Below are 22,700 nucleotides of genomic sequence, written 5' to 3'. Positions count from 1 at the left end.
CCTTCCTTCCTTCCTTCCTTCCTTCCTTCCTTCCTTCCTTCCTTCCTCCCTCCCTCCCTCCCTCCCTCCCTCCCTCCCTCCCTTCCTTCCTTCAAGATTTTACTTATTTCACAGAGAGAGACACAGCGAGAGAGGGAACATAGGCAAGGGGAGTGGGAGAGGGAGAAGCAGGCTTCCCGAGGAGCAGGGAGCCCGATGTGGGGCTCCACCCCAGGACCCTGGGACCATGACCTGAGCCGAAGGCAGACGCTTAACAACTGAGCCACCCAGGCGCTCCCCTGGCTTTTTCTTTCTTAGTATGAACTACTTTCCTGACTTGCTCAAGCCCCTGTTCAAATCCTGTCTCCTCCAGCGAGCCTTTCCTCCAGCCTTTCCTTGTGAGCCCCCTGGGACTTTGCTACTTCTCATTGTCTGTGTGTCTGCCCTTTTCCCGTACGGGGCAGGCTTTCCGCCTTATTTTGTCCCTAGTACCTGCCACTGTGCTGGACACTTAGGAAGTGCTCACAGAAAGACATTATTTCTATCAGACTTTTGGGGGAGGTAAATGATAAACTTCTGCAAATTAGCTTAAGATTGTAAGACACTTGAGAAATGCAGAGATTCCAAGGACAGGTGAATGTCAAGGATGTACAAGAACCAAGCCCTTGTCGGCTTCTTCAGGAGCCCAGAGTTCTCTAGAATCCCACTCTGACCGGGATTCAGCTGCCCAGCACGGCCCCTGGGCCTTACAGTTCAGATTCCTCGGAGAGCATCTGATTGGCACAGCCTGGGTCAGCTGTCCACTCTGGTCCCACTGCTCTGGCCAGGAGGGCAGGTTCAAGGACCCTCACCGCGAGTGGTCAGTGGTCAGTAGTTGGAGGCCGTCGCCCTAGTAGAGGACAGACACCCAGATGATATTCTTTTGTGCCTTCTTTTTCTCCCCCAATCCCCACGTTCCTAAAAGGGGGATTTTTCTTTTCTTTTCTTTTCTTTTTTTTTTAAGATTTTATTTATTTATTTGACAGAGAGAGAGCACAAGTAGGCAGAGAGAGGGGGAGAAGCAGACTCTCCACTGAGCAGGGAGCCTGACGCGGGGCTCGATCCCAGGACCCTGGGATCATGACCTGAGCCGAAGGCAGCCGCTTAACTGACTGAGCCACCCAGGCGCCCCTCTTTTTTTTTTTTTTGATTATTTATTTGAGAGAGAGAGAGAGAGAGCACAAGAGGGGAGAGGGAGAAGTAGGCTCCCCGCTGAGCCGGGAGCCTGACGCAGGGCTCGATCCCAGCACCCTGGGATCATGACCTGAGCCGAAGGCAGACACTTAACTGACTGAGCCACCCAGGTGCCCCTTTTAAGGGGATTTTTCAACAAATTTATCTGGAGCACCAAAACCTTAAGAAAAAAAGCTGTTCTGTAGGATATTAAATATGCATCAACTCTTGAGGAGGGAGAAAGGCTCTGTTCTCTGTAGATTTGTGTGGCCGCTGGCAGCTGAAACACTGTAAGAGAACAATGGACAAGTGACATTGTCAAGGAGTTGACGTGCCTGGTGTGGCCCCCGCCACGGCAACCTTGTTTAGTGTTTACCACGAGCAGCAGGGTGAGACATGCATGCCCCTTTCTGGACAGCCCAGCTCTGGTGTGGCCACATGGAGGTGGCGGTTTGGAGAGGGGGGTGAAGGGAGGGAGAAAGCAAACAAATGAGGGGTAAAGGGGTGGTTGGGGACAGCCCCTGGCACCCCATCCCTGGCAACATCAGGGTGTTCAGCTGTTACAGCCATGACCACCATGCTAGGCTGCCCCTCTGGAGTGGAAAGGGACAACCACTGACAGAGAGATAGACAGCGAGAGAGGGAACACAAGCAGGGGGAGTGGGAGAGGGAGAAGCGGGCTCCCTGCTCACTGGCTGGGCAAACTGAGGCAAATCCTTTCCTCCATGGGAGAGGATAATACACGAGCAGCTCCCACTTCCTGAGAGGGGAGCATGTTTCAGGCTCTGCACTTCGTGTGCACGGCTCTCGGTGAGCCCGTAGTTGGGCACTGTTAGAATTCCTATTTCACAGATGAAGAAACTGAGGCTCAGGAAGTGTATTAGTTGTGTTCAAGCCTAGGTGTGGCCCAGGGACACCGACCCCCGCCTTCCCTCTGCTATGTACGAACCTTCCTAAGATAGCTTTCAGTTTCTGGAGCACGTGCTGGTTTCCAGAAACTGTGCCGAGCACTTTGCATCCATTTATCTCGAGTCCTGGCTCCTCGTCACAACTTTCCCTTAAACGTCACCTCCGAGCCGTCTTCTGCGGCTTCTCTCCTCCCCTCACCCCCTCTGGCTCACTTCGTTCCCTCAGAGCACTTAATGATGAGAAACCCATTGATCTGTTCCCTCGGACTCCGCTCCCTGTCCCAGAACACACGCATCTCAAGGGCCGGGACCTTATTGGTCTGGTCCGCTGCTGTGGCTTCCACACTCTGTGCCCGTCTAGCACACAGTAGGCACGATAAATATCTGTTAAATACATGAATGAGTCCTGACCAACAACCCTGTGGAGTACCATGACCAGCTGCACTTTGCAGAGAAGGAAACCGAGACCCAGGCAGGAAACAGCTTGCACGGAGTCCCAGAGTCAGCGGGTGATGGAGCAAAGATTCGGACCCAAGCAGGAAGACTCCAGAACCTTCTGTGATGAGTCCTAGCGGCCCCTCCCAACTGCAAACGTGCACGTGTGGAAATGCTTGTTCCTTATCTCATAGAAGAGGGAAGGACTGTGCCTCTCCCGGGGGGGGGGGGGGGGGGGGCAGTACCAACCCTCTGACTGAGTGGGCCGGACTGGGAAGGAAGGCCTTTTGCTTGTTTTCACTCTCCAGGAGAGCGCAGAGGTTTGCACCCCTGTCGAGGCCAGGCTGACTGGATTAGAGTTAACAGCTGGCCCGAGCCCGTGCCCGGCGGGAGGGAGCTCACATTCCCGGGACTCAGGGAGGGAGCAGCTCCCCACAGCCCGGCCACATTCCAGGTCGGTCATTTTCTTGAGCCCAGATGTTTGCTAATGAGCTGGGGAGAGAGGCTTTCAGCCCTCTACCCCTGCTCTGGGCCCCACATTACTCGGCCCCACGAGGCTGGCCTGGGGCCAGCAAGCTCTGGCTTCAGGCCCGTGCCCTGTGCCAGCCAGGCCTGTCGGGGCAACTGGCTCGCTGCTGCCAACCAGGTGCATCTGCGTGAGCTCGGGGACTCTGGCGTGACAGGTTCTGCCTTTCCTGCAGGGGCCCCGTCACCCTGGCTCCCAGTGGGGTAGCATCCTCACCGCAGCCTGATGGGGAGAGGCTCTGAGGCAGCCAAGAGGGTGTGGCGGGCGAAGGAGCACAGGTTTTGGGCTTGTCGGGTCTGGGTTCAAGTTCGACTCTCAGTCACTAGTGGTGTGATCTTGGATGGGTCACTTAACTTTTTGAGGCCTCGATTTTTCTCACCTCTAAAACAGGGATGATGTTGAGACTGTGGTAAGGATTCGATATGATAAAGCGGGCAGAGTGCTTGGCATGATACTGGGCACATACTGGTAGCTGCTGGTATTATTGACAAGTCACCTTCCAGACCCCCTACGCACATTGTAGTCCTTCTGTGATGACCAGTCTTCCCCAGGCAGGGGTGACTCAACACCAAGCCCCGTGTCCTTGATTAGGTGGTTGGGATTGTTCTAGAACCTCCCTGCGTTTGAGAGAGTCATGGCTGAACTGTCAAGGACTACTAGTCCCTGATCTCTGTGCGATCTGACAAGCTCATGAGGCTACACAATTAGCTTCCTGCGGTGTTGGAGTGGCTTCTTTCAAAATGCAGACATCCACTGCCCACCCTGCCTGGAGTCTGCATGGAGAACGGCGGTGGTAAGCACAACGGTAAATATTCCCTGAGTGCCTACTGAGCACCGGGCAGTGACACTAGGCTTTGCAGGACATGGTCATCTAACAGACAGTAGCTGGCCTCGTCTCCTGCTGTGTGACTTTAGGCCAGTTACTTAACCTCTCTCTAGGTTTTGCTTCTTTCACTTATAAAATGGGGATAACAATACTGTTAATCTTATAGAATTATTGTGCCGGTGGCAAGTGCCTAGAATGGGAGCAGGCACCCACTGAGGTGCTCAGTATGTGTGAGCTCTTACGATTGTTATTATACATACAAATACACACCGTAAGTAATATACATATTATGTATTGTAGGATTGTTATTCTTGTCACTCTCCTGGGAACACTTATCTATGGTGGTTAATAATTACTTCCATTCAGCCAAATATATCAGACACGTCCTTAGGCACTGGGGACACTGAAATAGGCCATCACTGCCCTCAAGGAGCCCACGGTCTAAAGGGGGAAAGAGACACGCACAACCAGCATAGAGGGAAATCGGCACTGCCAGACGTACGATTCCATGCCCAGCGTCACACCTGAGGAGGGAGAGGTTTACCGCTACCCGAGGGTCTTGGGAAGTCTTTCCAATCTGGTGCTTAAAGAATGCCTTTGCCAGGAGAGGAAAGGAGAAGGGAACCCCAGGCTGAGGGAACAGCATAAGCAGGAGCTAGGAGGGATGGGGATGCGTCTGGGTTTGGAGCAATCGGAGCACACCTTGGAGTTACCGGCAGGCCACTAGGAGCCACCCAAGATACTCAGCCACCTGTGACACGGATCGGTCCGGGGTAAAACACACAGACACGCCCAACTCTGATAGAAAGCAAAACGTGCAAGTCCCCCGATTGTGTCCCGGGCTACTACTTTCCAGGAGCAAAGCTGTTTCCCCACTCCCCTGAGAGCACGCAGAACAGAGGGCACAGCCGCCCCCCGCCCAAGTGCGGGCTGATTAGTCGGACGGCCGAGGCGACGCTGGGCGCCAGGCCTGCGCTCTGCCCTTCCCGGGAGCCAGAGAAGTGAGTCCGTTGGTCGGCGCTCCCGTTCTGTAGAGTCCTTCCGGGGCTCTCACACCCTTCTCCGGATGCCGAGACCGGTGCCTGAGCTGAGAGGAGGCTGGGCGGACGGCGAGGGACAGCGGGGTCCCAGGAGCCGGACCTGACCCGGGCCGTGCCCGAGATCGGATAGGTTGCGCGCACCGCGGGACTGCGCAGCCGGGACGGTCGCCTGGCGTCGGGACTCGGTGGACTGGAGCGCCACAGCCTCGCAGCAAGACCGCAACGCCCCGGTCCCCACAAAAGGGAAGACCTCCATCTTTGTCACCCCGAGGCCCGGCCAGTGTCAGGAAAAGTGAGGCGGAGGGCAGTTCGGAGCGCAGAGAAAGCCGGCGGAGGGCGCTTTAGGACGGGCCGGGGAGCCGGGCTCTCTGCCTGATGCCCGGGGCGCCGGCCGGGGCGGCCCCGCAGCTCCGCCGCGCCGTCGGATCGCCGCGAAGGCCGGCCCGAGGCTCGCAGGCAGGGAGAAGGGCCGGGCCGGGCGGCCGGGGCGCCCCCTCCCGCGAGCCCGGAGGGAGCGGCCGTGCGCGCCCGCCCGCTCTTTCTTTTTCGCGTCCCTCCCTCCGCTGCCCCCGCCCTCGCTCCCTATTTGGAGCGGAGACACCCCTGACGTCGGAGCCGCTCGGCTCGCCGCTCCCCCGCACCGCGCGCCCGCTCGGGGCCGCAGACGGCGCGCAGCGCAGCCCAGCCGAGCCTCGCGGGGCCGCCGCCAGCCCTGCCGGCCGCCTCCCGAGCCTCCCCGGGGGCGCCGGGCCTGCCGCCCCCGCGGCCCGCAGACAGCTCCGCAGGAACCGGCGGGCGCGCCGCGCTCCCGGCCGCCGCTGCCGCCGCGCGCGCGGTAAGTCCCGCCCGGGCCGGCACGCGGGCGCCCGGCTTCCAGAGGCTTCGGCCGCAGGGGCAGCGCCGCGCCCCCGGCCCGTCCGGCGGCCCGGGGCACGGGGCGGAGGCGCCTCCGGACGCCGGGGCTGGGGACGTGGGCGCGGCAACGGGGTGGCTGGGGGGCACCGCTGCGCCCCGAGCCCGTGCCCGGACTCGCCGGGGGTTTCCATTGCTCGCTGGGAGTTTCGGCGGCCGGGAGAGAAAGGGAGGGAGGTGCGTGGCGAGCGCACGCCGGGCGGGTCGAGGGCGGGTCGGGCCGCGCGGGCGCCGGGGCAGCGGCCGAAGCTCGGCCGTGGGGCTCGCGCGTCTCCCCGGCTCTGCCCGGGCCTCGCCGCGCCCGCGAGCCGCTCCGCTCCGGTACGTTTCTGCCTCCTTTTTGTCTCGCTCCCTGTCTTTCGGTCTCCCCATCCGACTGCCCGTGTCTCTCGTCCCTCTCTTTCCGTCCCCCTCTCTGTTCGGTCCCTTTCTTTCTGTTTCTTCTCCCCTTCTGCCTTCGTGTTCGGTCTCCCTGGGTTTGTGCTTCTGCCTTTATGTTCTCTCTGTCTCTCCGTCCTGCCCCTCTGGGGGAGTCCCTCAGGGTCTGTGCATCTCCCTGATCCCCCCACCCTCAAATTCAGACAACCCCCCAGTGTCGGAGGCACGAGCCCCCCCAGTGGGGTTCATGAATAGTTTCCTAGACCCGGTAAAAGAAGCGAAACCGTTCCCCTCCCTTCCGCCTGCCCCCGGGGCCTGGCCTGGGTCATCCCCCTGGAATTGAGTCTGGGGCAGGGGGAAGCCAGCCTTTCCGGGGGCTCAGTTTTCTTAAGAATTCCACCCCCGCGAGGCGGCCCGGACAACGGGGCCCCGCTGCCGGCCACCTGCCCGCCCCGCTCCCTGGGCGGGGCGGTTCTGATCTTTTACAAGCCGCTGTAAAGGGGGCAGCTGCCTGCCTTGGCGAGGCCAGGGGCTTGGCAGGCATCATGGGAGAAGGGCACATTTTCAGGCTTTCTGAGGCCCTCGCCCAGCTGGAGGACACCAGCCTGTAACTACGGGAACCCCAGGAAAACAGAGGTCAGGGCTGGAGGCCAAAGGCTGGGCGCTGGCTGGGGAGGGCGGTGGGGAAGCAATTTGTCAACAAGGAGCCCCTCACCCTTTGTTACTGTGGAAACCACCAGCCTCCAGAAACTCCCCCAGATGCTGTGACTGCTTGGGTGTGGTTTGCCTTTAGTTGGGGCCAAAGAAAAGGCGAGACTGGAGCATTTCCTTGGTGACCCTGGCCCCCCCCCACCCGCCACAAGCTGGACCTCTTTTCTCCTGGGCCTGCGCCTTGGAGGGGTGGATGGGGGGAGTAGGTGGTCTGCATTAGCCACGGTATATCCTCATTCTTTTAAAGTGAGATTTCAGACTGAGTTTGGCTCTTTCTCCCCACCCCCAGCCCCAAGGGTCGGAGGCTGCCGAGTGGGCAGGGATGCTGGTGAGGTCTGCAGTGGGACTTCTGCTGAGCAGATGTGCGGCGGGCCCTGCAGCAGCTCATTAGCATAGATTTGTTTTGGAGACCGTTTTTGGTCTGTGGGCAGGAGGGTCTGCAGGTGGGAGAGCCGTGGCCTGGGTCTGGGGGCTGTAGCCCGGCAGCTGGAGCCGCCCGGCAGAGGCGGGCAGGCCTTTGGAGCATGGGCCTGGCCCTGTGTGCCCGCCCCCTGGACAGTTAGTTCATGCTCTGCCAGCGCAGGGAGGAAGGAAGCCACCCTGCGGTGAGACTGGGGTCATGGAATCACAGTGGCCTTAAGCAACACGCTGGAGCCAGACTGCCCTTGAGGGAATCTGCTTAAATGGACATTCCCAGGCCATGCTCCCTCTTCTAGAGCAGCAAACGTGGGGCTCAGGAAGGCAAAGCAAATGTTCAGTGGCTCTGTCTCTAACTATTAGACTCTCCCGCACCCAGGCACACAGTGAGTCAATGGATGAGCTTGGGCCTGAACTTGTCGTTGGACCCCAGGGTGGGCCCGGGAGAGCCTGCTGAGCGGATCACGGCTGGGGTCTGACGCCTCTTGGCCTGCATCCCAGAGCGACCTTTCTAGCTGCACCATTCAAGGAAGTCCCTGTGCTCATTCCAAGACCTGCAGGGACTGCCCCAGCCTGGCTGAGCCCAAGCCTAGGGCTGTGGCCACAGAGGCCACGCCCTCCACACCCGCAGCGGGGACAGCCTGGCAGCCAGGCCCAGCCTGTTTTCTCCGGGGGGGGGGGGGGGGGGGGGGGGGTCCTAGGGGGTTGATCTCTCCAAGACCCTGTCTCTTCAGTCAGTGGCCCCAGGGTGAGAGTCTGAGTGGGTTCTTCCTCTCGGCTCCCGCCCTGGCGGGTCCGGGTGGGAGGCAGCACTCTACAGTTTATAAAACCCTTTCTGAGCTATCATCTCATATGGTTGAGTTTCCCCTAAATCCACTCTCATCAGGGCAACTGCAACCCCGGATTTAGATATTTTCAGGACCCGCCCAGGATCTGGTGGGAGGAGGTGAGGGAGGGGGAGGGCAAGGGGCATCTTGCAGGAGGCAGGGGGGTGGGGGCAGAGTTCAGGGACCCCAGGCTAGCCCTAGGGGTGATGTTACCGAGGCTTTATTCCGTGGCAGCCGCCCTCTGCAGGCCTTTCTGTGCACTTCATGTGCCCACCTTACAGATGAGGAAATTGAGGCACAGAAAGTTTAAGTTGGCTGAGGTAGGATGTGAACCTGGGTCTGTGGCAGTCAGTGGTGGGGAACCAAGAGCTGGCCCTGTGTGTATGTGGACAGGAAAAGCAGGGGGGGGAGATGCTGGGGTCATCTGGTCTGATCAGTTCAAGAACAACACACCACAAACGCCACGTGCTTGCTGTGCGAATCTCCATGTCGCCCAGATGCTGGGCCCACAGATAGAAGCCTCCATCCGACTCAGGTGGGGCTGTAGGTGGGAAAGGTGCCAGGAGAGGTTATGGGAGCAGGAGTTGAAGTTGGGGAGAAGCTGCCTTTGCCACCAAGGATTTGCCAGGCCTGCCCTCACCTGCTCCCACACCAGGCTGGTTGCTGTAGGGAACGGTGACACCAGGGGCCTGTGTGGATGTGTGACTGGCAGTGAGTGGACCATTCTAGCAAGAAAATCCTGGTGTACGTGGCCTGAATATTCAGGTTTGCCCCAGAGAGGAAACGGGCAGCAGTTGTTCAGTTCTTACAGAAAATCGACTCTGCTCTACAAAGGGTTTCACGGTAGGTGTGGGTGGGCTAGAGGTCTCCCTGGAAATCTAGGCCCCTCCAGTGACTTGAAGACTTCATTCCAGGACCTAGAATCCAGGAAGCGGGGTGGATGGCTCCCGTCAGCAGTGCTCTTATGGGGGCCACTTCCCTGGAGAGTTTGGGGGGCCATAGCTCCTAACCTGGCTGGGCCTCAGAATCATGTGAGAGCGCTTGTAGATGATGCCCAGGCCACGGCCTGGACCTGTGGGGTCAGAATATCCAGGGCTGGGGCCCGGGCATGTGGGTTTTGGCAAGCATCTCCGGGAAGATGCTAGGATCTGGGAGGGGTGGAAACAGAGAGAGGACGCCGAAGGCCCAACCACGAAGCCTGTTCTTGCTGCCCCACCCCCGGCCCCTCCCCAGGGACCTTCTGAACCAAGGATCCTGAGAAAGCCACCCAGCGGCTCTGCTGTGTTTGTCCACTGCCCTGTTCTCTGGTGTGAGAGATCTGGGTGCTCACCTCCTTGGTCTGTGCCTCAGTTTCCACGGTGCTGGCGTGGGTCAGCCAGCGACCCCTCCCCTCCCCCAGGGAACTTTCTTTCTGTGTTGTTCGCAGCCTCAGGATGTGTCTGGTGTTTGCACAAGGCCTCTGAGGATCTGGGGGGTTTGGATTTGGGAGTGGCAGTGGGGTGGTGAGAAGACATCCCCCCCCCCACCCCGGGCTGAGGATGCCCCCGTTGAAATCTCGCCACGACTCTGAGGCAGGTTGTGTTAGGCCTTTCCTGAGGCTCCAAGGACCCAGGGATCAGCCCTGGCTGCACTCTTATCAGTTGGGGTGTGTGTGTGTGTGTGTGTGTGAGGGTGTGTGTGTGGGGTCTCATGGGCATTGGAGTCAGGAGTGGGACTTGAACTCTGCTCCCAGGTAGTGTGAATAAGGATAAGAGACGCAGCCTGCTGGGGCAGGGAGCCCCAGGCCTCTTGCCAGCTCCAGACCCTTCCCTGGACACCTTCTCTTCCTGTTTCTGGCTTTATCCTCTGGGAGCCTTTCCATCTGCAAAGGTAGCAGGTGCTTACCTTGCTAGTGTCCATGCTCAAATCCTGGTGTTAGTCAGTCCTGATCTTGTAAGCTTGAGCAAATCTCTTAACCTCCCTGTGCCTCAGTTTCTTCCTCTATAGAATGGGGGAGATAGTAGTATCTATCTCATGGGGTCGTTGTAAGGACCGCATAAATGCCTACATGTTAGAAGCACCCAGAACAGTGCCTAGTCCACAGTTAGTACCAGCTCTTCCTACTGTGAGACAGGCAGGGAATGTGCTGGGCTGTTAGTGATGAAGCCCCTCTCCTTGCTTTTACGAGTGCAGTCCCCTCAGCCAGGAGCTCCCCCCTCTCCCCATCATTGGCAACTCACTGCAGTCCTGAATTACATCCAGAATTAAGGGGGCGCCTGGGTGGCTCTGTCGGTTAAGCGTCTGCCTTCGGCTCAGGTCATGATCTCAGGGTCCTGGGATCGAGCCCCGCATCGGGCTCCCTGCTCAGTGGGGAGCCTGCTTCTCCCTCTCCCACTCCCCCTGCTTGTGTTCCCTCTCTCTCTCTCTCAAATAAATAAATAAATTCTTAAAAATAAATCCAGAATTAAGAATCTCTCCTTCTCTGCACTCCAGCCATCTCTGACTATCTGAACAGCTGCTTCCTCGAAACCCACCTCCTTTGACCTCCTCCTCTAGGCTCTGAGCTCTGAGTGGGTGTAGGGTCTGGGGCCCCAGCTCCCTTGCCCTCACCCTTGCCTCTGTCTCCCCCACCACCTAGAAGGTGCTCAGTGGACTGAGCGCTAAACTGGAGGGAACCGCACGCCTCAGTGGAAGAGCATTGCTTGGCCCGATTTGCCGGGGTGGGGGGCCTTGGGGATGACCCCTTGGCAAAGCAAGGGGGGTTGTTGGCCTAGGGAAATCCGTCTTCCCACCCTGGCGTTCTAGGAGTCCCATGACTTGTGGCGTGACCTTCAGGGAGGGAGGAAGAGATGAGAATCCGTGGGTGAGGCTCTTGTCGGAGGAAGGAAGGTCCCCCTGCTGTCTAAAAAAATTGGCTGAGTTGCCGCTTGAAAAAACAAAAAAAGCATAAACCAACAAAAAAGAAAACCTGCTAGCAAAGAGCTCACCCCAGCGCGAGGGGGGCAGCAGGGATTCTTGGGGGTTGGGTGTGAGGGCGGCCAGAACGTGGGTGCATCCGATGGCAAGTGTGTGTGGGTGGGAGAGACTAGCCCGGGGTCTCCCCTGCCTCCCGCTCGCGCCCAGGGGCCTGAGGCCTGCCCCGCCTTCCCCGCACCTTCCCAGGGGATGAGGACTGGCCTGAGCGGGGGGCCTGCTGATTGCATCCTCCCAGGCCTTCTCCCCAGCAGTGCTGTACTCCCCATCTTAGGGTAGGGGCAAGTATGTGCAGAGAGGTGAGCTTTATTTCTGGAAGTCACACAGCTCCCAGGTGGGAAGGCCAGACTTGAACTGGGGGACTCCAGGGGCCATGCTTGTGGGGGCAGGGCTGCTGGCCTGGACAAGCAGACCGTGGCTCCAGCCCCCTCTGAGGTTGGCTTACAGGACCCCCCCCCCCCCCACTCCGTGGGCACCGCTGGATTAGCTCTGGCCTGTGTACTTGCTATAACCTGACCCTAATAACCAGTCCCCATGCTCCAGGCCCGTGACTCCCCTAAAACCTCACCACTGCCCTGTCTCTCAATAAGCCTTGTTATTCCCCACCCCTAGTCTCAGCTCTGCCCCCCCTTTAGCCTGGTCCTGGCCCATGGCTGCCATTCCAAACCCCACCAAAGTCAGCTGCAAAGCAGACCCGCGGAGCTCCAGGCTACTTCCATACCACCCAGGTCTCAACTCCCAGTCACCTCCTGCCCAGCCTGGTCTTCCTGAGGAATCGCCGCAGGGTCAGGTAGAGGACAAAGTCCCCAGACCTGTCTGAGGTCTCTGAGGGAGCTGCGGCCTCGGGTGGTCCCCGCGAGGCCCCTCGTGGTGTGCTGTGGTCAGACCCCGACTCAGAGCCTAATTCCCTGGGCACAGAAGAGGACTCCGTGGGGTCAGGGAGCCTCCTGGGTGCCCAGCTTGTTGAAAAATTAGTTAGGCTGCCAGTTCGGAATGAGTCCGTTCTATTTGGTTAGGATGTGGTTGTACTGAAAACATGGACTTTGCTGTCCATCTTGTGAGTGAGACCGGAAACCCGTGGGTGAGAGCCAGGGTCATGACACAAACGCATTTGGGATGGGGCAGGCCGTCCCGACTCACCTCCTACTGCTCTCCCCGCTTCACCCCTCCCTGCTGGCTGAGAGCAGGGGCACCCAGGCGTTGGGGTCCAGTGAGATGGGACTTGTCTCTGCTTCTGGAGACCTCCTGCAGGGAGAAGGGGCTGAGCAGAACTTCGTGGGTGGAGGGAACACAGTGATGTGGAGGTGGTCACAGCCCTGCAGGCTGGCCTGGGCCATCCCCTAGAGCCCAGCTGAGCCAACCCACCTAGGTTTTCCCTGGAGCAGCAGACAAGACCCCCAACCCCTCCCCCTTCCTGGACACTTCACCAAGGAGGCGGGCTGAGGGTAGGATCGTTCTGAACGGGAACGTCCCCACTCTAGTGCTGGACATCTGGGGGACAGCACCTGGCCCCTGGTCCCGACTCGGCCATGCCCGGGCCCCTCTTGGGACCGTCCCAAGGCATGGAATCCCGGACTGACTGAGCTGGACCAGTTCCCAAGCCTGGCTCCATGTCAGAGGCACCTTGGAAGCTTGCTAGAAATTCGAAGTCCTGCTCCACCCTAGAACCTCACTCCGCAAGTCCCCAAGGATCTCAGGGGATTCTCATGATCTGCTGGGTTTGGAAACCAGCGGTCCAGGGCACCTCACTCATTTTAGAGGTCGGGACACTGAGGCCTGGGTGTCCAGGGTCGCACAGCAGGGGCAGACTCCTTGCTCCCCATCCAGCGCCCTTTCCCATGTCCTGTCCCCAGAGCACCCCCTTGCAGGCCTTGCCCTCATTTCCAAGTCGCTCTGAAGCCTCCCTCTTCCATACATTTGGAGGTGGGGGAGAGGGCAAAGCCTAGGGAGGTTGAAGTTGGGGAACACTGGGAGAGCCCCCTCTAAGAGCAGTCCTTTAGACACACGCTGCCCTGCAGCGCCATCTTCTGGCAAATTCTGGTATTAGCGTCTCCTTCCATCCAGTTTACAGAGGGTCAAGCGCTTGTTTTGTTCTTGAAGGTTGGGATGGAAATGGGGATAAATAAGGATGTTTGTAAAGACTCAGGGCTTGAGGCTCTGGTGGGGCATCCAAAAAAGAAATAGCCTGGTCCGGGGTTAGCTGTTTCGCCTGACGCCCAGCCAGCCAAGGTGGCCCAAGAAGTCACAGTGCTGGACGGAGGTTAGCTTTCCTGGTGGCTGACCCGCGGGCGGCGTGCCCAGGAGACGCGCCGGGTGGCCAGCCCCTCGAGGGCAGACACTGCGTTTCCTGGGCAAGCTTTTGTGTTTCCCAGAGGGCCCGAAGCATCACAGTCCTCTGCCATCCTGTCTCTCCATCCCCATTTCTTAGATGAAGAAACCGAGGCACAGACATAAGAAGTAAGTTGCTCGAAGCTGCACAGGAGGGTATGAAAGTAACACGCGCAGAGCGTGCGTTCTCTGCTAGCCTCACCGCTGAGGGCTTTCGTGCCGTCTTCCTGACGCCCATCCCACGCGCGGATGTTAGCAGCCCCACTGTCGGGGTCCAGAAAGGAGAAGTAACTTGTCCAAGGTTGTGCTTCGCTGGCAAGCGGTGGAGCTAGGATTCGAACCCAGGCAGTCGGGGGTCAGAGCCCATGCTTGTCGCACCACCGTCCCCTCTGTCCACGGCCCGCTGGGCCCCGCTGGCCTCACCTGCAGTCTGTGCTCAGTCCTAGGGCTCTGGAGGCCACGGGCACAATGCTTCGGGTCCTGGTTGGGGCCGTCCTCCCCGCAATGCTGCTGGCCGCCCCGCCGCCCATCAACAAGCTGGCCCTGTTCCCGGACAAGAGCGCCTGGTGTGAGGCCAAGAACATCACCCAGATCGTGGGCCACAGCGGCTGTGAGGCCAAGTCCATCCAGAACAGGTGCGATGCAGGGGCGGTGGGGGGAGGGGCTGGGGACGGGGCAGGGGGGCAGGAGGGAGGCAGAGGACGGGGTGGCCCATCCCCGCCGCCGCAGTGTCACGGGCACAGTGACCTCTCCTCCCGCAGGGCGTGCCTAGGACAGTGCTTCAGCTACAGCGTTCCCAACACCTTCCCGCAGTCCACCGAGTCCCTGGTTCACTGTGACTCCTGCATGCCGGCGCAGTCCATGTGGGAGATCGTGAGTACCGCCGCCGCCCCTGCCTGCCCGGCCTCCACCCCCAGCCTGCGCGGGCCGTGGCCGCAGGGCGTAGCGCTCAGCACCCACCGTGTGCCGGGGCCGAGCCTTGTGCTGGGGATCCAGACGCGGCCCTTGCCGCGGGATGGCTTATGCGTCTGACGCCAGTGTGCACGGGACAAGAGATCTTTCTTACGTCAGTCACACGATGAAATCCTTTCAGTGGTTTCCCGTTGTTTTAAGATGAGACCCAAATCCTTGCTGGGTCCCACAGTGCCCAGCATGGCCTGGCTTCCCAGGCTCTTGAGTTTGTCTCGCCTCTCTCATCCTTTTTACTTGCTTGACACTTGACATCAACGTGCTTTCTTTCAATCTCTTACACCTGCTCTGCTTGCTACGACCACAGGGCCTTTGCACATGCTCTTTTCCCTGTTTGGAATAACTTTCTTCTCCTCACCCAGTTAATGTCTATTCATTCTTCTGCTCTTGGCTCAGCACTATTCTCAGTGCCCTTTCCCATCCCCCTGAGCACCGTGTGCCTCACAGTTTTCCATCTGCATTTGGGTGATTGTGACAAGTCTTTTCCCCCCTGCTAGGCTCTGAATTCTTTGAGGGACCATGCCTATCCTTGTGTCCCCAGCACTGGCAGGGAGTAGGTGCTCTGTGGAAAAGGGAGGAAGGATGGGAAAAAGGAAGAGCTGTTGGAAAAGTGTTAATTAGGAGAAGAGCGAGACCCTGCAAGGTTCAGTAGGGCAGACCTAGGCTGGGCTGCGGCTTTGGGATGGGGTTCTTTGAGGAAGTGATGTCTGAGCGCAGACCCAAAGGTTAAGTAGAAGTTAAGTGGGCCAGCTTGGGGTAGGTGGTCCAGGGTGGGTTAGGTGAGGACCTTCCAGGCAGAGGGAACAGCATGTGCAAAGTCTCGGGCAGATTAGGCAGCTCAGAGTTGGTGGGAGTGGCACAAGGTCAGGGGTGGAGAGGCAGCCTGAAGGTCCTGGGGGGGCCTTGGTAAGGAGTCTGGACTTTTCTTCAAGTGCAGTGGGGAGCACTGAGGGGGACTGTGGGCAGGGCAGGCCCCGTTGGATTTCTCCCCTCAGGCTGCTGTGAGGGAATGGGTAGGGAGGTGGCAGGACTGGCTGAGAGGAGACAAGTCGGGTGGCTCCTGCAGGGGCTCGCCCTCCTCCCTGTGGAGGGGCCCACAGAGCTAACTGGGGTACCTCCCCAGGTGGGCTCAGGCATTTTGGGGTCTCTGGGATTGTTGGTCCCGTGAGGAGTGTTGTTGCCCTTGGGGCCTCTGGAAACATGTCTTCCCTTCTCTCCTGTCCTCTGCAGGTGACCTTGGAGTGCCCCGGCCACGAGGAGGTGCCCCGGGTGGACAAGCTGGTGGAGAAGATTCTGCACTGTAGCTGCCAGGCGTGCGGCAAGGAGCCGAGCCACGGGTTGAGCGTCTACGTGCAGGGCGAGGACACGCCGGGCTCCCAGCCGGGCACCCATCCCCACCCCCACCCTGGCGGGCAGACCCCCGAGCCCGAGGATCCCCCCGGGGCCCCCCACGTGGACGAAGAGGGGGCTGAGGACTGAGGCCCCAACTCTTCCTCCCCTCTCGTCCCCTGTGGAATGTTGGGTCTCACCCTTGGGGGAACGGTGGGGAGAAAGGCTGGAGCCCCCCTTTGGCACTGGATGGACTTGGATTCAGACTTGGACTGGGAATGCTTTCCGGTTGCCATGGAGATCTGAAGGGGGGGGTTGGGGCCAAGCTGCACAATTTAATATATTCAAGAGTGAGGGGAGGTAGCAGAGGTCTTCAGGGTTCTTTTTCAGATGGGGGGGTGGTTCTCTTCCTTTCTGCCTCCTAGAGATGTGCCTTCGGGAGGGGGAGGAGGTTGGCTAAGCTGCTGAGGTGGGTGTGAGGTCCTCACCGCCCCTGGTGGGGCAGGGCCCCTGGGGTGCAGATGGTGGAGTGGGGGCCCTGAGCTGAGGGTGGGCTCCTTGCCAGCAGCAGCCTTGAGGGAGGGGCTGGGCCCAGGCTATAGGAAGACCCCTGGCAGAAGCTCTAGCCCCATAGGCTTCCCCAAAGGCCTCCCATCCCCAGGACAGCTTCTCCCCAGTGGCATCGAAATGGCCCTCCCTCAATGGCGTGCTTGGGAGTCAGGTCTGGGCAGGACCCTGCTGACTCATGGCCCTGGAGCTGGGAGCCGGGCTCTTGGGGCCTCTCTGGCTTCCTTGGCTTTCCAGGTGGTGGAGGAAGGCAAGGGAGGAGACTACCTGGGCCAGGGGGAGGGGAGGGCTCCCGGACCATCACCGGAGTATCCCTCTCCCCCTCCCTCTCCAAGATGGTAGTGCCTCCCACCGTCCCCCAAGTTTTGGGCCCCTCGGAAAGCTGATGGAGCCAGCCTTCCCCTCCTGGGGAGCTCTTTCTAAATGTCTGACGGCGGGGAGGCTCCAAGGAGGGACCTGGGTGGGATGGACTCTGGCTGAGCCTCAAGAAACCAAGAAGAGGAGGGGGGAGGGCTCATGGCGGCCAGTGTCCCCACAGCTCTCCAGCACCCCGTCCCACCCATCACCTCCCTCCCAGCTGCACTTTAACCCGGAGGGGGAGTGGGGTCCCGGGGACAGGGCGGGCGGGCACCCACACCTGCCTGTGTCCGCTCTTCTGTCCCCAGGGCGGCTGTCAGCTCCCCTGGCCTCCTGCCTGGGGCGCCCCGGCCCCCCCTTCCCATGGCTGTTCCGACAAGAGCTTCCGGAGCTTGTAACCAGTAGATTGTTTCCCTGAGTTTTCTCATGAATAAATTCGTTCAATGCTTGTGTTCTCTTCCTCACGTGGTGGCTCTGCCGACCCAGGGTCCCCCAGGGGGCCCTTCGCGAGGCCTGGGGGAGGGGATCAGGCTGCACGGTGAGCCCCGCGAGCAGACCCTCTGTGCGGCCCAGTGGCCGCTGCCTCCCTGGCTCCCACCTCTTTCCTTGGGCACCCATTTCCAGCCTTGTGTGTACCTTGGGTGGGCCTCCAGACCAGGCGCGTCTAATCCTGACCCTTGGGGGCCTCTTAGGCTTGCCTCATGCCATCTCTTCCCCCTCACAGTGACCCAGCATCAGCCCTTCCCTGGACCCCAGTCTAGCCCGGCCCAGAAGAAGGGGAAAGAGACAAAACCAGTGGTTATAAAGGAATATATGAGGTGGGGTGCTGTGCTAAGTACTTTACATAAAGTCGCTCACTTAATCCTCAGCACCACCCTGTGATGCAGATGTTGCCCGCACTGTACGGATGAGGCGTGGGAAGAAGGGAGGGATTACGTCAACTGTCCAGGGCCGGGCGGTTGGGAGATGGCAGCCAAGGGCTCGAGCCCAGGCCTGATCACTGCTGTCAGCATAACCTTAGCGCTTGTCACTTGTGTCTCCTGCCATGTGCCACGTGGGTGCCTGACCACCTCACAGTGACCCTGTGGGCTTGGGATCATTACCCCCATGCCATTCGGTCCCCCCAAACTCTCCATCATTGAGACACAGCAGGGCTGGTGGGCTGGGTGAGGGCCCGGACCCTTTCTTCCTCACCCACATTGCTGTAAACGCCACATACCAGGCAATTTGCATATATTACTTCTGATCCATGGAAAATCCTTTTGCAACTGAGCGCGTTTATGCCCTGGGAGTGCTGTGCACGGGCGGGGAAGCAGCGGCGCCCGGAGTCTAATCTTGCGCCCTCTAGCGACGACGGTGGTGTACCACACGCGTGATTTCCTCGGCGGACACGGCCTTCCCTGCATGGCTGCTCTGCGCTGTTGTGCGGGTTGTGTACTTCCCAGCTCCAGAATGGCGCTTCTTGCAGTTGTGCGGACGTAACCAGCCACGGGGGCCCTGCGTCCCTGACGTGGAGTTGGATTGGAGAGAAGTATACCCTCTGTGTGCAGACTTCAGTGACCCCTAGTCTGGTAGGGACAAGCCCTGGTCATGTTAATAGCCATTCTATACGGCTGGCGGTGAGGCCTGACCCAAGGGCGCAGAGAAGATGCTGCGGGGCTTCCAAGGACTCAGGGACCAGGTCCAAATGCAGGACTTCCTGGGGCCGTGTCCCCGGTGCTGGACCTCTGAGAACCCAGCACCGTGTTCGCAGGATGAATCTTGGTCAGGAGCTGCCTCCAACCTGTGTATGGAACCAGGCAGGGTAGACATATAAAGAAATTAAGAGGCTCATTGAAAAGAAAGCAGGAAGGTGGGTTGGCATGGCTGGTGGCAGGTCTGGAATGCTAGCCAGAGTTCAGACTTCATTCTCTTTGCAGTAAGAGCCCCGGAGAGCTCTGCACAGAGCTGGGTTTCCGAGAGAGTGGAGACGGACGGCGGTGACTGCAATGGTCCGGGCAGAAGACAGAGACGGGAGACCATAGAGGCCAGAATTGGGTGTGGGCAAAGGGGAGGCGGAGCCAGGCAGGAGAGGCGCCGCTGATTGGATTCGGGAGCAGCAGATGGGAGGAGCCAGATTTGAGTGCTGACGTCACTTGTTATGCCAGCCTGCAAATGGGCAAATGGGCGTGAGATGGGGCGTAGTGACTTCGATTTTCCTTGTCAACCTCAAGCTGAACCACCAAGAGGGCCCAGGAAAAACATTTCAGGTCCTCCTCTGCCCTTCGCTTCCCCCCCCCCCCCCCGCCCCACAGCAATGGTGGAAAGATCTTAAAATCTTTACAAGGGATTAACACTGACAGCACAGGCCCCTCTTGGCAAAGGGTGGGTAAGTAATTAGCACCAGCTACCCCGCCTTATTTGCCTACATGGAACCTACAACTCCCAGCTCGTTTTCTTCCCCTGCTCCAAGCCTCTGGGGATATCCAGTCAGCCTGGGTTTAAATTCTGGCTGGGCCACTTCCTAGCTGTGTAATCTTGAGGAGGTCAGTTAAACTCCCTGAGGCTCAGTTTGCCCATCTGCAAAATGGGGACTAATGATCACACCTCTCTTACTCCCAGGGTCATGGTGAGCTTTATATAAATTAATGTACGAGTGGAGCTTGGAACAGTGCCTGGCATGTAGTAAGGACACGTGGCTGGCTCAGTCCACAGAGTATGTGACTCTTGATCTCAGGGTCCTAAGTTCAAGCCCCATGCTGGGTGTAGAGCTTACATTGCAGAACAAAACACACACACACAAGAAAAATGCCGGCTGTCACTATAATTATTGAGAATGAAAGACTGGGTCACAACTGCTGGTGGCTGGGCTGATAGTTTTGTTCATTCATTCATTGAACAGATGTTTATTGAGAGCCTGTTATGTGCTGAGGATAGAGCAGTGAACAAAACAGACAAATCCCCGGCCTCATGGAGTTTATCCGGTTAATCAGCGCCTTCTGTGAGAGCAGCTTTGAGCAGGCTTCACAGCCTCCCTGGATCTCGGTTACTCCATCCCCATAATGCGGAGCTCTGGCGGGCATGGAGGTCTGGGGCAGGGGACTTCAGAAGAGTCAGCTGTTCCAGCGTGGCACCGGCCTTCTCCTCCAGAGAGGGAGCTCCCCATGGCTAGAAGTAATTGAGCAAAGGCTGAGCATCCGTGAAGGTCCCTCTCTACCCTGAAAGGTTAAGGAAGTCTGGGAAGTCTGGGGCTTTAATATTCCATGACAGGTATGATAAACTTAGGAGCATGAGCACACACATGGAACTTTTGAAAAAGTTCTTAAATTCAAGATAATAGTGTGGCCACAAGGTGGCACCACTACCCAGGCCCAATCTTGGAAAAAATTAAAAAAAAAAAATAGTTAAGGGGTCCCTGGGTGGCGCAGTGGGTTAAGCATCTGACTCTTGGTTTCAGCTCAGGCGGTGGTCTCAGGGTCATGAGATCGAGCCCCTGTTGGGCTTCATGCTCAGCGTGGAGTCTGCTTAAGACTCTCTCCCTCTCTCTCTCTGCCCCTCCCTCCCGAGCCCGCGTGTGTGCGTGTGTGTGCGCGTGCGCACGCTCTCTCTCTCAAATAAATAAATAAATCTTTTTAAAAAAAATTATAGTTAAGGGTCGCCTGGGTGGCTCAGTCGTTAAGCGTCTGCCTTAGGCTCAGGTCATGATTCCAGGGTCCTGGGATCGAGCCCCACATCAGGCTCCCTGCTCCGCAGGAAGCCTGCTTCTCCCTCTCCCACTCCCCCTGCTTGTGTTCCCTCTCTCGCTGTGTCTTTGTCAAATAAATAAATAAATAAAACCTTTAAAAAAAATTATAGTTAAGTACAGATCACAATATAACAAATGTCTCTGAACGTGTCACCCAGGATGAACAAATATTAACAAATTTGTCATGTTTTCTTTAGGCCTTTAAAAAAAATAATAAAGGCCCCGAATCCACAGAGCTGGTAAGCAACAGCAATGGGATCCCAAGTCTGGTCTTTATGTTTTCAGCCTAGCGCCTCATATCCTGTCCTCTGGGACATGGCAGAAATTGTCATAGGGGTGTCACATGGGAGGGAGGACAGGCCTCCTTTTCCTGCTACATAGACCCGTCTCTGGGCACGACTGGGACTCTGGGCCCCAAATAGTGGCTTGGGGGTGGGTGGGGCGCTGCAGGGTCTTGAGGTTTTTCTGTCTTGGGTGTTGGGCAGTTCCGAGTTTCAGTTCCACTTGGTCTCTTGCTGCTGGTGACCTTGGATGAGGCCCTTGGCCTCTCTGAGCCTCAGTTTAACACCTACCTATCAGCACTATTGTAGTGGTAGGAATAAGAGAATAATAAAGTCCCTGGAACATAGCAGGAAACTTATACGTGGGGGGGTATGACTTTTCTGTTTCTGCGGAGGGAAAAAGACCCCCTTCGCTCTCAGATTCCCTTTATGTTGCTCTTCATTTTCTTTTTTTTTTTTTTCTAAAGCAGTGATCCCTTTACGACGACTTTAAGAGTCTATTATGCTTATTGTTTATTGTCTGTCTCCTTCCACTAGAACATAAACTCCATGAAGCTGGATCTTTGTTGTGGTTACTGTAGTGTCCTAACCGGCCAGAACAGTGCCTAACATCTAGTAGGTGCTTGATAAATGTTTGTTGAATGAATGAGTGGAACCCGCAGTACTGATCTGTGAAGCATCTGGTAGAGACTCTTCTTAGCTGGGGGGGGGGGGGGGGGAGAGCACCTTCCGAGGGTGCTATCTGCAGTACCTCTACCCCATCTGGCCTAGGGATTCCCAAATCTGTTCACACTCTTTGTTAGACTGGGAGTCCCAGCACATCACGCACTTTGTGCCTGCTGCTGTCGGGGAGTGGTAGGTTCCTGCTCAAAGGACCCCGAGGAGAAGGTAACCTGCTGTTTGAAGGTTTGAAGGAAGCATTATATGGGTTATTATATATTATGTATACTATTATATACAGGTACATATGTGCATATATATGTGTGTGACATCTGGGCGTCAAGCGAGCTCCCAATGGGCTCCCGCTGCTAGCGCGGCGACCCCCGCTGCGGGTGGGCAGCCCCCCAACTGGGGAGCAGTCCTAGATAAAGGCGGCCACAGCCCCTCCTCTGAGTTCCTCCTGCGCCGCAGCCACGTCAGGTGGGAGAGGGGTGTGCGGGGACGGGGCGGGGGGGGGGGGGGGTGGAGGCCGTGACCCGGAGGTGCGGAGGACCCCGCGCGCTGCGGGGCGGGGGCTCGGCTCTCCCCGCCCACCGCAGGGCGGGGCGCAGGCTCCGCGGCGCTGGGACCGCGCGCTCCTGGAAGCGCCACCCGCTCCTCCGCGCGCGCGGGCCCCTCGCGGTGCCTCCCGGGCTCCCTGGGCGCCTGCCCCGCCCGCGGCAGCCTCTTCTTCCCCAGCCCCGCGGCGCCTGTCGCAGTCGCTGGCAGCGGAACAGCGCCGAGCGCCCAGGTACCGAGCGCGGGCGGGAGCGGGGCCGGGGACCCGGCGGCGCGCGGCCGCCGCTGCTGCTCCTGTCCCCGCGGGCCAGCTGGGCGTCCTCCCGCACGCCGCAGGGGACCGTGACCGCCCAAGCCCTGGCTGCCTCTGCGTCGGCTCGGAGACCTGCCTTCCCCACCGGGGGCTTTGCTGTGGCTCACGGGCTCCCGCCCTGCCACCCCAAGTGACCGCGGCTCGCGACCTAGCGCTCCGGTACGCCCACCTGCCGCGGAGGGGGCTGCCCCCTGCTGAGCGCGCACGTCCGTCCCCGGCTCCCAGCTCCTCAGGTCCCCGCCCCAGGCGGACGTCCCCGTCCCAACCTTCCCGCCCGCCCCCTCTAGGGGGCTCTGCTCCCACCGGTCCAACCTCCCAGTCATCTGCGGTCCTTGACTTCCCGCCCGCCCCCTCTCGGGGACACTGCGCCTCATCAGGTGCGCCCTTCCAAACTCCCTCCCCGTTTGCTCCGTGTCCCCACCTCACACCATATAACCGCTCTCCATCTTCCTTGGGTCCTTACCCCTTGACCTAGTGCCCCTGTCTCTATC

General features: G+C 58.9%; 1 protein-coding gene across 2 annotated transcripts; it reads left to right on the top strand.

The window, feature by feature from the left end:
• The first annotated feature begins 5,727 nt into the window (after positions 1-5,727).
• LOC116624433 (neuroblastoma suppressor of tumorigenicity 1) lies at positions 5,728-17,117 on the top strand. 2 transcript variants are annotated; one of them, XM_032392335.1, is made up of 4 exons: positions 5,728-5,761; positions 13,892-14,086; positions 14,213-14,324; positions 15,651-17,117. In XM_032392335.1, exons 2-4 carry the CDS (start codon positions 13,920-13,922, stop codon positions 15,897-15,899), a joined length of 528 nt encoding a protein of 175 aa, XP_032248226.1. In that variant the 5' UTR covers positions 5,728-5,761; positions 13,892-13,919; the 3' UTR covers positions 15,900-17,117. The 2 variants fall into 2 exon arrangements, with proteins under 2 accessions (XP_032248226.1, XP_032248234.1); XM_032392343.1 differs by lacking the exon at positions 5,728-5,761 and adding an exon at positions 6,080-6,159.
• The last annotated feature ends 5,583 nt before the right edge of the window (positions 17,118-22,700 follow it).

This window comes from Phoca vitulina, unplaced genomic scaffold, assembly GCF_004348235.1.
Source record: "Phoca vitulina isolate PV1807 unplaced genomic scaffold, GSC_HSeal_1.0 scaffold2, whole genome shotgun sequence".
Taxonomy (NCBI): domain Eukaryota; kingdom Metazoa; phylum Chordata; class Mammalia; order Carnivora; family Phocidae; genus Phoca; species Phoca vitulina.
Note: the sequence above shows the minus strand (reverse complement) of the source record. Positions and strands in the feature narration are given on the sequence as shown.